Source organism: Herpailurus yagouaroundi, unplaced genomic scaffold, assembly GCF_014898765.1.
Source record: "Herpailurus yagouaroundi ecotype Mexico unplaced genomic scaffold, PumYag 196, whole genome shotgun sequence".
NCBI lineage: Eukaryota > Metazoa > Chordata > Mammalia > Carnivora > Felidae > Herpailurus > Herpailurus yagouaroundi.
In genome coordinates, this window is record NW_024412427.1 from 39,059 (window position 1) to 55,535 (window position 16,477).

The window sequence follows — 16,477 nt, forward strand, 5'->3', positions numbered from 1 at the left end:
CGTCCAGAAATATCAGCTCCCCCAGACTGGGCTCCTTCCTTTCCTTTCTCTGGGGCTGATCTGTCTGTCGAGCGGGTCGGATGGTTCTGGGGCCGGCTGGTCATCCGACCTTGGACGTGGGCCGCCACCAGCACATTCGGAGGATCGCTGGTCCAGGGAGGGGGGGAGGGGTCTGTCTGCAGAAGCGGTCAGAGAAGGCTCTCCGGCCACTCTGTGGCCCGAGCGGATTGCGAATCCTCTGCTTGTAACTTTCTCCGAGTTAGGTTTTCTCGGCTGTGGCTACCCCTGATCAGAGACGCCCTCGCTGTCCGTGCCAGAAATCATTATGCAAGCCCAGCCGTCAGGCGGCCTTTACGTAAAGACTGACCTGATTCTTCTCCTCCTACTCCAGATCCGTGAGTAGAGCGGGAAGAAGGGAGAAGAAGCAAATCCACAAGACGCGACTTCAGGCCCCTGCGTCCCGCCAGAGGCGACGGGCCAGCGAGGCGGAAGATGGCATCCCCCGGCCTCCTGCTTTGCTTGCTCTCCGCCGCCGTCTTCTCTCTCCTGGGCGGAAGCTCGGCCTTCCTGTCACACCACCGCCTCAAAGGCAGGTTCCAGAGGGACCGCAGGAACATCCGCCCCAACATCATCCTGGTGCTGACGGACGACCAGGACGTGGAGCTCGGTAAGCAGCTGGCCAGCAGGCACCACCTACCCAGGGTCCCTGTCCTGGGTCTGAGGCTCCTGACGCAGGTCGGCTGTGTAGACCTGTGGAGCTCACTTCTAGTGGATTAAGACCAAGTCACGGCGGGGGGGGGGGTTGACCCACACGTGTGTATTTGCAGCTTGGGCCTCAGGGTTAGGGGTCTCCAACTTACCCCTAAGGCAGCTGGATTTCTCCAAAAGTCTTAAGGAGAAGAGATGTAAAGACCAGTTCGTGATTTTCCCCCAGCTGCTATTGAGAACCTGCTGTGTGCCAGGCAGTCTCGCAGGGCCTGGCACTTCAGTGATGGGTAAGACAGGCACATCGCGTCCACTCTCGTGGAGCGAGGGGCACGGATAATCACCGCTGCAAGACTGCACATAAAGTAATCTCGAGAAGGGAGAAATGCGCAGGGGAGGGGAATGAGAGCGCTGTGCCGGATGGGGCGGCGGGAGCTGCTGCGGATCGGTAATTAATCCTGGAGGGACTCCCGGAGGGGGTGATGTTTGAGCTGACACTGACACGAAGAAGGAGCCAGCCGGAGTGTGTGTGTGTGTGTGTGTGTGTGTGTGTGTGTGTGTGTACGTGTGTGTGCCCACACGTGCACCTGTGGGCCCTGCCCCTCTAATCTTAACCCGAGCTTTGGGTGGGCTCGGCGTCCCTTGGTGGCATCCAGGGACAGGCAGGGCGGATGCTATTCCTAGTGACCCGACCCTGTTCGCAAAGATGGTGCCTCCGGAGGGTGAGCTTGGCCGACTGTGGTCGGGACTCCCTCCCCTGGCAGTGCTTTGGCTCCAGGTAAAGCGGGTGAGGACGGGGACCCTTGCCGGGGTTTAGTTCACGTGTACCGACGGCCAGGTGTGACCAGGGCCCCTTGAGCTCACAACCTCAGCGCCTTTATCCCCCACACGAGCACCCCCGGCCGCTCCTTGCCCCACTGCGTAAACCCTCCCGTCTGGTCCACCGGAGCTGCGGGCGCTGCGTTTGCACGAGGCCTTTCTCGCCCACCACGTGTTTCCTTGCACGAGGAGAAGCCTCACAAGTGAGGCCACCAAGAGTGAGCCATCCACAATTCAGCCTAGCTGGACCTTCTGCTCTCCTGGGGGGCAGGGGGGGGGGAACTCCACCTATATTTCCAGCTCACCTCTGGGGGACTTTCCCAGGGTGAACCTTCTTTCTTCCTAGCTTGTGTCTTCTGCACCCGCACCCCGCCGAATTCACTGATTTTGGGGGTTCCGTTTCTCCACCAGTAAACCCTATACAGAACTGCCCTAGAGAAATATAATGCGAGCCACGAATGCAAATGACAAATACTTTTAAAGTTTTCTAGTGGCTACACTTTTTTTGAAGTTTTAAAAACAGGTGACATTAATCACATCTTTTGTTTAACCTCGTCCGTCCGAATGATAATCCTCTCAACGCGTAGTCAATACAGAAAGTCGTCAACGAGATCGTTTACAGTTTTTATATTGTTTCTGAAATCTGGCGTGTACTTCTCGGCAAGAGCGCGTCTCATTTAGGACTAGCCGCCTTTCGGGCGCTCGGTAGCCACCTGTGGCTTGTGGCTACCATATTGGACAGCACACATCCTTGCACATTTTGCTTCTGTAATTTCCCTTCGAACCATCGGCGCTGTGTATTGTGAAGATCTGGGACAAGACTTCTAAGCAAGGGAGCCAGCATGTGCAAAGGCCCTGAGGCAGGAGCGAGGAGCCAGATGGGGCTGGAGCTTGGGGCAGGGGGATGGAATCGGAGACCGGAGAGAGAGGCCAGAGCCGTATCTCGGAGGCTGTCACGGGTTGCGGTCAAGAGTGCCAGTGGTCAGCCAGGTGAGGGGTGGGCTTTTAGCCTCTATCCACTGTCAAAGGATGTTTGAGTATTACTGGCGGCAACAAATTTAAAGCGTCTGCAACCAAACCTAAGAATGTGGTGAAGTCTCAAGCGTGACTAGATCCATTATTAAAAGCACACACGTGCTTTCCATCCAAGCTGCTCCTTATAATGATTTGTATTAAAGATTACAAGTATAGATTTTTCTCAGGGAGGTTATCAAGGGCAAAAGGAACTTGCAGCCAGGAAGCAATCAAAGCCCAGAACTTTTATTGACAATTTCACACATATAATCCCTATCTCTCCAGCAGCATTTAGCTGGAAACGTGTTGGATAACCATGGGGAGTCCCTAGGTCATGGCCATAAGGACGCAAGTTTTGTTTCTGGGGGAATTTTGCAGACAGCACCTGGATCTCAGAGCACAATGGTCTTGCTTCATGGGGCCCCTCGACAGTAGTCGGGCCCGGGAGTACAAGACTCCGGGGACGTCCACTCATGCATTCAGCAGATAATTTATTAAGCATCCACTCTGTGCAGTGCACCGTGCTGGGAGCTAGAGGGAAAGGGGCATTCCAGGTCAAGAGAACAGCAGAGGCAAAGACACTATGTTAGTTAGCAATGAACTTGGCGGGTTCGGACAGATGGAGAAAGCCCGTGGGCTGGAGGGAGCCGGGCTAGAAGTGGAAAGAGAGGAGGCCAGGAGTCGACTGAGAACAGGTCATGAGGGGCCTTGTGGCCATGACGAGGGTTTAGAGTTTTCGTCTCAGTGAAATGGATATGCATTAGGGAGCCTTTAGCAGGGGGCCGTGAGCGGACTTAGATTCCAGCAGGATCCCTCTGGCTGTTACGTTGAAACTGGCTTGCCGAGAGCAAAAGCAGAGACAGGTAGCCCCAGTCGGAGGCATGAACGAATTGGGCAGGTGATGACGGGAGCATGGACCAGGGTGGGAGCAGTGGCACCGATGAGGCACCAGTGGATGGTTGAATGTGGGGGCTACGGGAAAGAGGAAGATCAAGGGCACCTCCTAGATTTGGGGCCTGAACCAAGGTGAGCGATTGAACAGCCCCTTTTAGGAGCAACACGTTTTTGCCGTAGCGGCATCATCCAGCTAAGCTACGTGTCACCAAGTGATTATAAGTTTACATCTGTGACTCGTGAATGAAACCAAGAGGATATGCAAATATAGAAAAAAGGATCGGGGCTGCCTGGGTGACTCTTGATCTCAGCTCAGGTCTTGATCTCAGAGTCGTGAGTTCAAGACTCACGTTGAGCTCCGCACTGGGCGTGAAGCCTATTTAAAAAAAAGAAAAAAAGGATCTATGATAAGGACACAGAAAGGAGGAGCGATTAGGGCACAGGGAAATGGAGTTACTTATCCAAGGTCACGGCCACCCTGCCAGAGCATGGCCAAACGAGATCTAAGCCCAGAGCCCCTGGTCTTAACCACTGCTCTACTTAACCAGTCTCCTGGAATGGCTGTGGAGTGGCTTCTAGATTGTTAGCGTGTGTGTTAGTTGGTTTTCACTGTCACAAATATCATTGCTGGAATGTCTTTCTACATGCATCTTTGCACACGCAAGCAAGCGTTTCTGAAAGATAAATTCCAGGAAGTGGATTCGGGGCATTTAGAGCTGGCGTCTGTCAGCTCCCACCCAGCAGCACCACCCTGCAGAGATCGGTGCAAACCTTCCCTCCACGCTCGAGCCCCCACCCCTCCCACAGCAGAACCGGCTTCTGAAGGAGGCTGTGCGGCTCTCCGGAGGTGAGGGATGGGAAGGTGGGGGGGGGGGGGGGGAGGGGAGAGGGATGGTGGGCTTTTTATAAACCACTAGACAGACCCAGATCAATAATGCATGTTCCCAAAAAGGCCAGCACATTATCTCACAGTCTACTACAACTGGCACACAGAGGGTGGTCCTAAAAAATTTATCATCTGCTATTTTCTGCTCATCCGTGCGGCAGTTCTGACGGTTCTCAGGGCTGAAGACTTCTCGACTGAGCTAATTCCAGGCTTCCTTCCAGTCCCGGGTGGAGAACAGCCGTCCATCCTAATTAGGGTCTGGTTGAGAGAACCGTTACGGGACCCAGACAGAAGAGGGGCTCGTCCTGTGTCCTGATTGCGAGGCTGGGGCAGGGGGAGGGGAGGCTGTACGTTCATTTTCTCTTTTCTCACACGCATGTGACACCCTTCCCCGAGCTGTCACTCAGAAGTGCCGGCTGCCCAGGGGAACTGGTTCCCGGGCACAGTGGTCAGTAAGTAGCCTCGGTTCTCAATCCACTTTGAAAGTGGGTAAAATCCCTGTGTTTGGGTGGTCCTTGGAGACCAGCGGGGTCTTGGGTTGCCTTCTTTACCAGAAGGCTAAGAGAAGGGGAAGCACGCAGAAGCCAGTCTTGTTTGCACGTGTCGTTCGGTCAGATAGGCTGTGGCACTGACAGACCCTACCGAGGCTTATTGGTCTAATTCGATCCAGCCAAACCGTTGGTGAGCCCTCCTGGCTCAGGGAGGCTCGATGAGTGAGACGCGGTCCTCACGGAGCAAGAGACAACTTGCAGCGTCCCCGGCCCGTCTGTCCTGTCGTTTGAGATTTTACTTAACTGGACTTGCTTTCTGAAGCTTAAATATTGTTTTTAAAGGAAGCCTTCGATTATGAGTGTAAGTGAAAAGCCGGGATCTGTTGTCTTTTGTAAAAGGTCACTGCAAAAGCAGGCACGGTGAGAACAGCAGTGTTTTTGCACTTCAGCAAGAGTCGGCCTCCCACAAGGCTGGCGTGTCTTTGTTACAAAGAGCGAGGGCCTGAGACGTTCTCCTTGACCCAGTCGGATGGAAGCTGGGAGAGGGAAGGACTTGCCAGGTGGGAGTCACAGGCTTTTCATGTTGGAGCCCCACTAATATGGGAGCTCTTGTGCCCGAGGGTCGCGGAGACAGACCCCCACACCCCAGAAAACCTGGCACTGATTTTCCACTGTTGATCTCCCGAGGGTCCACGCAGGGTAGCAACAAGGTGCCCCCTCAGGTTACCGGTTTTCAGACCTTGTGAACAGAATTGTGCCGTTTGGGGTGACAAAGGCAACCAGGTGATACTGTTGGAGGGCTGTAAAATACCCTGGGAACAGGTGTTCCAGTGGATATAAAAACACACGTATCACAACCCCTTTCTGTCAGTCTGGGTTCTCTCAGTGATGAGTGACAGAAACCCAGTTCCAACTAGACTGACCGTACAAAAAAAAAGAAGGAGTTTATTTGACTCATGTAAATAAAAAATCCAAGCGTCTGGCTCTCATCTATCGATCTATCTCTGCAAACTCAGCTCTCCTCCAAATTGGCTTCACCCTCCACCCAGCTTTCCACCTGGCATCACCAGACCCGCATTAATGTTACAGCCAGCCATCCTTGTAGAAAGAGAGGGTCTTTCTCCCACAGGTACCAATAAACGTCCCCAAACGAAGTATCTTGGGGCTGGTACTCTCCGGGACGGCTGGTCGACCCCGAACCATCGGAGGGGTGCATGGAATGCAGTGACTGGCTGGCCTGGGTCTCATGCACATCCCTGGCGTCAGGCCTGGGGCCAACCCCACATGAACCATGAGGATTGGGAGAGGGAGTTAGGTGTGATTCTTCCCTAGAGAAAAATCCAAGCGCTGGTGCCAGAAGGAGGCAGGTGCCAACCCTACAGCCAACGCTCAGGAAATGCCCAGGGCACGCTCACAGGGCTCTCTCCAAAGCAGGGTGCTGGCTCAAAGGGCAGGCCAAGGTCACGATCTCACGGTCCGTGAGTTCGAGCCCCACGTCGGGCTCTGGGCTGATGGCTCGGAGCCTGGAGCCTGTTTCCGATTCTGTGTCTCCCTCTGTCTCTGCCCCTCCCCCGTTCATGCTCTGTCTCTCTCTGTCCCATAAATAAATAAAAACGTTGAAAAAAAAATTAAAAAAAAAAAAGGGCAGGCCAGACTCAGTCATTCAACAGATACTCACTGAGCACCTACCATGTGCTGAAGGGGATCCAGCAGCAAACAAAGTAGGCAAAATCTCTACTCTTATGGAGCTTATGTATTAGTGCAAGCGTTAATAAAAAAGATTTATGAAGTCTATAGTGCCCATGATAGTGAAAAGCGGCGGGAGGGATAAAGGAAGGAATGGAAGGCAGCAAGGAGAAGGAAAGAGAGCTATGATTTTCTGTACTGAGAAGGGGACATTGGGGCAAAGAAGGTGAGGACGCCAGTGAAGGGAGTTCCCCCAGGAAGAGCATTCATTCCAGGCGGAGGGAACGGGGGGGGGGGGGGGGGCCGGGGCCCGGAGGGAGAAAGGGGTCCCGCCGGGCTCAGAGCCGCAAAGAGGTCAGGACAACAGGGCAATGTGAGCAAACGTGCAGGAAGTGGCGATTTCTGAGAGGTGATGGGGTGATGGCGGAAGGGTGGACCACACAGGGTCTTTGAACCAGAGGGAGGGAGGATTTTGACTTTGTCAGTGATACACCAATGGAGGATGCTGAGCAGAAGAGGGACATTATCTGACTTACGTGTTAATACGACCCCTCTGTCTATGATACGGAGAATAAGCCGCAGGGAGCCCATTGCGGAGTCTACTGCAGGAGTCCAAGCACGAGGCGATGGCCACTCAGACCAGAGGTGGGGGGGAGGGGGGTCGATGCTGTACCTAGTTATCAGGTGGTGCTGGTAAGATGTGCTCTGATAAGCGTGGCTCAGTCGGTTAAGCATCCGACTTCGGCTCAGGTCACGATCTCTTGGTTTGTGAGTTCGAGCCCTGCTTTGGGCTCTTTGTTGACAGCTCAGAGCCCGGAGCCTGCTTCCGAGTCTGTGTCTCCCTCTCTCTCTGCCCCTCCCCCACGCACGCTCTGTCTTTTTGTCTCTCTCTCAAAAATAAACACTTAAAGAAACGTTTCTAACAGGGGGCGCCCGGTGGCTCCGTTGGTTAAGCATCCGACTCTTGGTTTCAGCTCAGGTCATGATCTCACGGTTCGTGAGTTCAAGTCCTGCATCAGGCTCTGCACTGACAGCACGGAGCCTGCCTGAGATTCTCTCTCTCCCTCTCTCTCTGCCCCTCCTCCGCTCCATTTCTCAAAATAAATAAAATTTTAAAAATTACTAAAAAAAAATAAAAAGATGTGCTAATGGGCCTGATGTGGAGTGGGAGAGAAGAGTCGTGAATAACTCCAAGGTCTTGGCCTGAGTGACTGCAAAGAGGGAGTCTCTGTTTACAGAGCTGCGGAGAGTGATGGTCAGGAGCTCATTCCGCTTCTGGACCTAGTAAGTGGCAGAGGCTGTGAAAAATCAAGAGGAACTGTCCAAGGCAGTCAGCGTTCAGAGTCAAGAGTTCGGGGAAGAGGCCCAGGTCCGGAAGGGCTGGGAGCGAGGGACGACCAGGGAGGGGGCCAGAATTGTGTGTAGATTGCGTGCCTGTGTGTGCTCTACTGGGTCCAAGACCCTCACCGGATTCCCAGGGGGGTCTGTGATCTGGAAAGTTGCGGGGGCCCCCGGCCCCGACGGCTGCCTTGTGGGAGAGGCAGGCTTTTGAGAGAAAGGCTTGGGAGGGTTTCTGGCCAGGCCCTTGTTAATCCATCTGTGAACACGAGGAAGCCACTCCCTGTACTGCAGACTGATCTCCAGAAATCAATTCTAAATTTCAGGCTTGGGCACTCTGTAGGGGCCAAATGGCTGAAAGCCCAGGAGACAGCGTGCCCAGATTCCGGACAGCAGATCAGCGTAACTCCCAGCCTGGCCTCTCTAAGACACCAACCCCTGACATTCTCGCATTTCTCACCAGAGTTACAAAAACATGTGGCTGCAGGTTATCTCGGGAGGAAGAAAGGCTCATCTAGACCCACCCTGGTGTTCAACTTGCCAAGCACATTCCTGCAAGACCTTTTTTTTTTTTTTTTAAAATTCAGCAACACTTGGGAGACACTTAAATTCTGGAAGCTAAATATATTGGGATTAGGTTTGGCTGCATATAAAAGAAAATATAAAATAACAGGGGCTTAAACAAGATAAAATTTTGCTTCTCACTCACATAGAAATACCTGGAAGTTGGCATTCCAGGGCTGGCATGGTGGCTTCAAGGTTATCAGGCACCCAAGCTCCTCTACCTTTCCGTTCTGCCATGCTTGCTGTGTGGCTTTCTGTCATTATTAAGGTCACCTCATGGTTCCGAAAGGCTGCTGGAGCTCCATCTATCAGAGCCACGTTCCAGGCATCCGAGAAGGAGGAAGCAAAAGGGTAAAAAGAATGGACTTCGAGTTAAGTCGGCTCCCTTTAAGGACCTCATTCCAGACATCACGTACAACACAGACAGAACTTATTTAATTAGCCACATGATCTCAGCAAGAAATGTGGGGCACACTCAAATTTGGACTATTCAACCAGGGCTTAACTAGATTTTGCTGAAGTGTGGGGAAATCTGTTTAGTAACATTGCAGCCATTCCCACCCCAAGGCCAAGGGGATGAGGGGGCAAATGGTTACTGGGACACAGAGAGTCCCCCCCCAACAGGAGCCGTCCCCCTCTGTTGATACCCCAGGGAGAGTGTTGGAGACATCCATACCCCAACATCCCTTTCTGCTTCTGCTGATCTTCCACCAGGGCCACCCCCCCATTGGCCAAATCCAGCCCAAAGCCAGAGGGTAAAGACAATTGTGGGTGCAACCCATCCAGGTCAGCTCGCTGGTCTGGATCACTGGGCACGGAACTGATCTAGAAGGCCAAAGTGAGGACCGTTTGCACGTTTAGCTACAAGAGCGTCTAGCAAATGTCTTTCCCAGCTCAGTGCATTCAAGGTGAAAATCAGAGCCTCTTAAGAAAGGGAAACCTACATCAATAGGCCACGGGGGTCTCTCCCACACCAGATCAGGAGCAAGGGTCCCAGCGAGGGGTAGCACCTCTAGCATGGGGGTGGTGGGGGACGGGGGAGGCAGTTGTATGAAGGGCACTCGTGAGACCTGCACCTCCAGAAGGAGGTGGTCACATGGGAATTGGGGGGAGGAGCATCCCAGGCCAAAGGACAAGTGTAAGAGCCCTGTGGCAGGAATGGACTGGCCACGTGGGGAATGAGGGGGAGAATGATGGGGGAAGGTCTGGATTTTCTTCCAGGGCCGATGGAAAGTCACCGAGCTGTTCTGAGCAGGTCAAGTACGCGTGATTCGTGTTCTCGGTGGCTCGGTCTGGCTGCGGGTGGAGGGGGGGGTGGCCCGGGGACCGGATCAGAATCAGGAAGACCAGTTGTCCGGGTAGGAGCCGGTGGGTGCTCTGGAGCGGCGGTGGCAGGTGGGGCGGGTTCTGTTTTGGGGGTCAGCAGGCAGGGCTCGTGGACGGATTGCAAGGGGGAGGGAAGGAGCGTCGAGAATCAGAGAATCACTCAGAGGTTTTGGCTGAGCCGTTGGGCAGATGGTAGTGCCATTTACAGAGATGGGGACACTGGGGGGAGGAGGAACAGGTTTTCAGGCTCAGGACAGACATCAAGCTGCTTTGCACACGTCACCACCAGGCTGGTGGCCAGGTGACTGGCTCTGTGTGGCACAGGACGAAAAGTGGGCAAAACACCCCGGACTTTGCATAAATAGCCTCTGGCAAGGAACGGTCTGTGGGTGGAGCTCCTCAGGGAGGAAGTGACCGGTGATTGGTTGGAAAGTGACCCTTTTCCAGGGCCTCTGGGAAGGCAGAGGAGGAAAAATTCACTTCATGATCTCTCTGACAGTCCGATGTTCATTAATGAAATTCTAGCACGGCTGTCTTCGACATCTGCTTAATGATACTGGGTTTAGGAACCGATTTCGAGCCTCAGCTTTTCGTAGCTAAAACCAGCAACAGCATTTGACTTTATTTTGTAAGTTCCCGGGGCGCCTGGGTGGCTCAGTCGGTTAAGCACACAACTTCGGCTCAGGTCATGATCTCGTGGTCTGTGAGTTCGAGCCCCGCGTCGGGCTCTGTGCTGACGGTACAGAGCCCAATTCAGATCCTCTGTCCCCCTCTCTCTCCGCCTCTCCCCTGCACGTTCTGTCTCTACCTCTCTCTCAAAATAAATACATAACAACTTAAAAACAAAAAAACCTCTTCTGTTTTGTGAGATTGCGGAGTCCGGAGCGGCGCCCCCTTTGCCGCCGCGAGGAAAAGCCGCCCGAGCAGCAGGGCCCCGGCAGCCGGCGCGGTTATTCTGGGTCGAGTCGGAGGCACAGCGGTGAGCACATCCAGGCACAGATGTCGTTGTCCGGGAAACAGTGGGGTCCCTCTGCCCAGATGTGGCCTCCACTGCTGCTCATCCCCCGGCCGCCCTCTCCCTGCCTGCTGGGGACAGAGCTATTCTGGGCGGTCGGGCTGATGGGATCCAGCCTCCCGTGGTGGTTAGACAGTCTGCCACGGGCAGGCGGCTCGCAGTCTGATCCGGTGACATCGCGGGCATTCCAGGGACACTCGAGGCCCGGATGAGGGCTGCCTCGGGTACTCCAGCCTGGTGGCTGCAGGGCAGCACAGGTCACAGATGCTTTGCCACCTGTGGCCCGAGCTGATGGCCCTCCCCCGTCCCCTCCCCCACCCCCCACCTGCCTGTCCAGGTCAAGGCTCTGTCCTAGCCTGCACCCACACCCACAGCTCTCCTCCCCCTCTTAAAGCCTGCTCTCTGTAGGGCTCTGGGTCATAGTAAGTGTTACTCTGAAGGTTTACTCAGCTGGTCCCTTCCCCGGAATAGAAACAGCTGCAAGTTGTAAACCCAGTGCCCCCAGGGCCAGGCAGGTCCTGTAAATGTGGGAAGTGGGGAGCCCAGAGAACCAGCGCGGCCCTTCTAAACCGGGCCTTTGCCACTCAGGTCCACTCACTGTGAACCCAGCAAGGCCAGATCTCTGTATTTTTTCAAGCCAAGCCAGAAAACTGGATTGATGTGAAATCTCCCAATTAAAAAAAAAAAAAAAGAATTAGTTAATGTTTTAAACGCTTTCGAGCGCACAGACCAGAATGTGGTCCAGAGGCACTCTGTGAAACTCGGCGTGACGCAGTACTTGGGAGCTACAGCAACTAAAACTTTGGACAGCGACCGCGTGTTAAGCGTTTTCATATGCCGTGTCCTGCACTAGAGGCTTCACCCGTATTTCCCTCAATTAAATTTTGGAACATCCCGTGGGAGGGAGGCACTCTTATTCTCCCTGCTTTGCCCACGAGGACACCAAGGTACTTGGGGGGGGTGGGGGGGGTGGGGGGGTGGTAACTCATTTGCACCAGGGTATGTGGCCCACGGGAAGCGGCGAGGTCAGGAATTGAACTCAGGCCATGTGCCTCTAGGGCCCGTCCCAGCACACTGCAGAAGATGACAGAGGGTATTCGAGAATCGTCCTTGAATGTCACGGTCAAAGGAAACCTTAACCTAAAGCTGTTCCCGCGCTGTACTTTGACAGAAGGGAAACGAAGGCCCCGAGAAAGTCAGTGACTTAACAGGACAGATCACACTTCATTCTGTGGGCTCTTTGATACCCAGAGTCTATAGATGGCGGGGGGCGGGGGGTCGTGCCCCGCGTTCCGTCCAGAACAGAAGCGTGCTGATGCGGTTACGCCCGCACACGTATGGAGCAGCGGAACCCGTTTAACATACAGAACTAAGTGGCTGAGAGAAGAATCGCTCAGAGAAGGGTGGCATCTGGAGAGGACGTGGGTCGTGGCCCCTTCACCCGCCGCCTGGCCCCGTGCCAGCTGGCCCTTGAGAGGAGAAAACACTGCTTGGGAACCCCTGGACCATGTGACTGGAGGGTTGGCGGAGGGGGCTGGAGGCTGAATCAGCCCGGGGCGATGACTTGATCAGTCGACGCCTCGTTAAGCACCGCCCGCCCCCCAGACCTTGCCCAGGGCGCCTGGCCGCTGCTTCCTGTCCTTTCACAAACAGGTGAATGTGTTTCCCTGAGTTCTGTAAGCCTTCTGCTGCTACTCTGTGGCCTGTCGGTCAAAGCACAGGTGACAGCCCGGGCTTGCGGCCAGCGTCCGTGCAGGGGGAGTCGGGGAGAGTGGGGCGCCCTTGCGGGACTTGAGCCCTTAACCTGTGGCATCTGATGCTGACTCTGTGTAGACGGTGTCCGAAATGAGTCGGACTCTTGGACCCCCTCCCGGTGTCCCAGAATCTTGACACACTGGAAAAAGCATCACCAAACATTCTCGTGGGCAGGCCCTGCCTCTGGCTTTCTGACTGTGGCCTCCGGTTTTGTGTTCAGAGTCACCTGTGGTCTCCACAGATACGGGGAGGTCCTTGCTGAAAGGCCTCTGCTCGATTAGATTATCTTTCCCCAAACGAAAGGCACAGATAGGAAGGCGACGCACATCCTGGAATGTTCGTGGATTAGCCTGTTTGCAGTCAGTTCTCTCCTCCCCCCTGAGCCTCTGAAGTATTTCAAATTAGATGAGCCATACAGCCTTACCTTCAGATACTCAAACGATTCAAAGCCAAAGTACCCTTCCCCAGCCACCATTCGCAGGGCTCACCCAGAAGCAACCACCCTCTCTGCTGAGAACATTTTCTCAAAGAGCAAGAAGAAGAAGGAGAGAGCTTAGCGCAGTCCAGGGAAAGCCTCCCTGAGGAGGCAGTTTTGGTAAAGACCTGGATGCCACGGGGCAGGGAGGGGCGGAGGGGGTGTGTCTCGGGGCTGCAAGTGCAAAGGCCCTGAGGCGGGAGCGTGCTTGGCGTGTTCAAGGAGTGGTGAGAAGGTCAGCGTGGCCGGAGCAGAGGGCGAGTGGGGGACGGAGGTACAAGTTGTACTTGGGAGAATCAGCGTCCAGCTCACATGGGGTTTCCTGGGCCAAAGGGGGCGGGGGGGGCCCCACTTTGGGTTTTATTCTAAGCAAGATGGACGCTCGTTGGATGAGTTTGAGCAAAGGAAGTCATGGTGTGACTTAACGTTTTAAAAGGAGCCCTGTGGCCACCAGGTGGAGAACGTAGTGCAGGGGACGAGGGTGGGAGCCGGGAGCCAGTTGGAGTGACTGCCTCAGTAGGTCCAGATGAGGGTCAGGGGTGGTTAGAGAGTGTGGTTTAAGGGGCACCTGGGTGGCTCAGTCGGTTAAGCATCAGACTCCGACTCAGGTCATGATCTCGCGGTTTGTGAGACCAAGCCCTGCATCGGGCTCTCTGCCGTCCGCATAGAACCCGCTTCGGATCCTCTGTCCCCCCTCTCTGCCCCTCCGCCGCTCGCACACCTGTGCACGCACCCTCTCTCTCCAAGAAATTGCAAAAACCGTTAAAGGAAAATGCTGATTTCAGTCAAGACCTGGGTTTACCCCGGGGCTTTATTTTTCCCCACATCCCATCTCCCTGCCACCGCTCTCTCGAGGCGAGAACCCGTCACGGACTCTGTTGACCTGTAACGTTAAGAAAACAAACATCAGAAGGCATCGTTTCAGTAGTCGTCTGTCAAAACCAGTGCCTCCCCTGCCACCCACGCTGGGGGCCACAGGAGTCTGTCTTAAAGGGCCGTGGGGTGCTTCTGCCCCCAGCTGACACAGGCCTCTAGGGCAAAAAGTGGGTGGGAACCACCTAAGCCCTGGAAGGGGCAAAAATTGAGTCAGTTTTGAATCTTGCAAGCCCCCAGCACCCGCTCGTTCCCTAGAGGTCGTGGTTGCTCCCACCCAGACTTTGAGAAGAGCAAACGAATTCAGCGTTTCCCAGATGCCTTTCTACAACAGGTAAGGCACGAGGTATCTCGTGTGACAAGTCAAAAAGCATGGATTTTACTACTTACAAACTTATTTTCATGTGCATCAAAAAAAAATGTTTTGGGGCGCCTGGGTGGCGCAGTCGGTTAAGCGTCCGACTTCAGCCAGGTCACGATCTCGCGGTCCGTGAGTTCGAGCCCCGCATCGGGCTCTGGGCCGATGGCTCGGAGCCTGGAGCCTGCTTCCGATTCTGTGTCTCCCTCTCTCTCTGCCCCTCCCCTGTTCATGCTCTGTCTCTCTCTGTCCCAAAAATAAATAAAAAACTTTGAAAAAAAAAGTTAAAAAAAAAAAATGTTTTGATTAGCATATCAGACACAGAATTTCACATAGTGACTCGGGTTGAGATTCAAGTTTATCTGTTTCAAGTCACGTTAAGGGGCGCCTGGGTGGCTCCGTCGGGTCAGCGCCCGACTTCGGCGCAGGTCATGATCTCGCGGTTTGTGGGTTCGAGCCCCGCGTCGGGCTCTGTGCTGACAGCTCACAGCCTGGAGCCTGCTTCCAGATTCCGTGTCTCCCTCTCTCTCTGCCCCTTCCCCATCTCTCTCTCGCTCTCTTTCAAAAACAGACATTAAAAAAAAAAAATTGGGGGGTGCCTGGGTGGCTCAGTCGGTTAAGCATCCGACTTCGGCTCAGGTCATGATCTCGCGGTCTGTGAGTTCGAGCCCCTCGTCGGGCTCTGTGCTGACAGCTCAGATCCTGGAACCTGTTTCAGATTCTGTGTCTCCCTCTCTCTCTGCCCCTCCCCTGTTCATGCTCTGTCTCTCTCTGTCTCAAAAATAAATAAACGTTAAAAAAAAAAATTTTTTTTTTAATTTTAAGTCGCTTTAAGGAAAAATATCAAATAAGGATAAATAATAGCACAGGTGGTCTACCAAGGAGGCCCCAGAAAGCGATCAGAAAGGGGCGGCCAGATAAGCGTCAAGGCCGGGGGTGGGGCCATCTCATCCGTGGGATGGGACCATTAGAGTCGCACAGAGGTGTCGGGTGACCTCACCCCTGGCCCAGCTGGGTTGGAAGGTTTGATCACAGAAGGAAACCGGGCTTGTTTTTGTGTGCACATCCCAAGTTTGTGTTGGACAGAGTGAGTCTGGGTTGGCCGGCCTGGCTTCATTTAACGTTGAAAACTGGCCTTTTTATGTTCTACCCCCCCCCCCCCCCCATCAGACTGGTCCATCTGCCTGAGGGCCGGGCTGGGCGAGATTAGATCACATGTTTTCGTGTTCCGGATGTGGACGTACAGAGCCCCATCGCTGTGGCAGTTGTGCTAAAGCAGGTCACTGTCCCCACGGGGAGGCTTCATGGTAGCGCTGCTCGCGCACAGAAGCCGGCTGTCCTCTGGGGGCGTCGTCACCTCGTACCTGAGCGGCGCATGGACACCGCTCTCCCCTGCAGCCGGCTCATGTGGGCAGGGGCGAGCGCACCGAGCAGACACGCACGGGGACTCCTGGACGAGATTGGCAATCGCTCCTCTCCTCGAAAATAGTATGGTGGAGACGGAAGCGCTTTGAGACCCTGGTTCTGAGGCCATTTTTTAAAAAAAAAAAGAAAGAAAGAAACGGTTCTGCGGGCTTTTGCTTGTTGCCAGTGCGGCATTCGGGGCTGCTGACTGCAGGGGAATTGTTCGCCAGGTGGTGGCCTCCTGCCTCCTAGAGGAGGGTCTGACAGGTCGGGTGGGGGGCCAGCGTTGTCCTTTCTGCAGACCCGGGAGACCCAGATGGGCCGGGTTCTCGCCACCAGCTGCCCCGTCCTTTCTCCCCACAGTTTGTAAAGAGCGGGCGAAGAGTTGATTCTGCCTGGAGTGCCCTGGACTCATTCCTTTGAGGAATACTTAACTGAGCACCGACCCTGTGCCGAGGGCCGCTCCAGGCCTCCGGGCTGGGAGGCGCAGGCAGACAGCAACGTAAATATGGAAGTGTGTAAAAGTCTGTGCTTAGTCACAGATGACAGTTATGGAGTCAGAAACTTAAAAAACAAGGGAGGGGTCTCAACTGTCAGGGGCAGGGAGTACAGACGAGAAGGGGGTGATCGCACAGGCCGTCAGGGTTCAGGGGGAAAGGCCTTCCAAGCAAAGGAGCAGCAAGGCGAAGGCTCTGAGGCAGGAGCAGGCCCGGCAGGTCTGAGGGCGGAGACGAGGCCCCTGCCGGACGAGGTCTGGACCCAGGTAGGCCTGTGGAGGACTTCAAGACTTTGTTCTCCGGTGAGTGGGAGCCCCAGAGGGTGCCAAGGAGAGGAGGCGCCTCTGGCTGCTCCGTGCAGAATAAATGGGCAGAGT

At 54.6% G+C, this 16,477-nt stretch overlaps 1 protein-coding gene across 1 annotated transcript in view; it reads left to right on the forward strand.

Annotated features, from left to right (window-relative positions):
• The first annotated feature begins 366 nt into the window (after positions 1-366).
• The window catches only part of SULF2 (sulfatase 2), a 91,131-nt gene continuing 75,020 nt past the window's right edge, over positions 367-16,477 (forward strand). Inside the window, exon 1 of the mRNA XM_040446832.1 lies at positions 367-667. Within this exon, the coding sequence (XP_040302766.1) occupies positions 493-667 (175 nt within the window). The 5' untranslated portion in view covers positions 367-492. The remainder of the gene's footprint in view (positions 668-16,477) is intronic.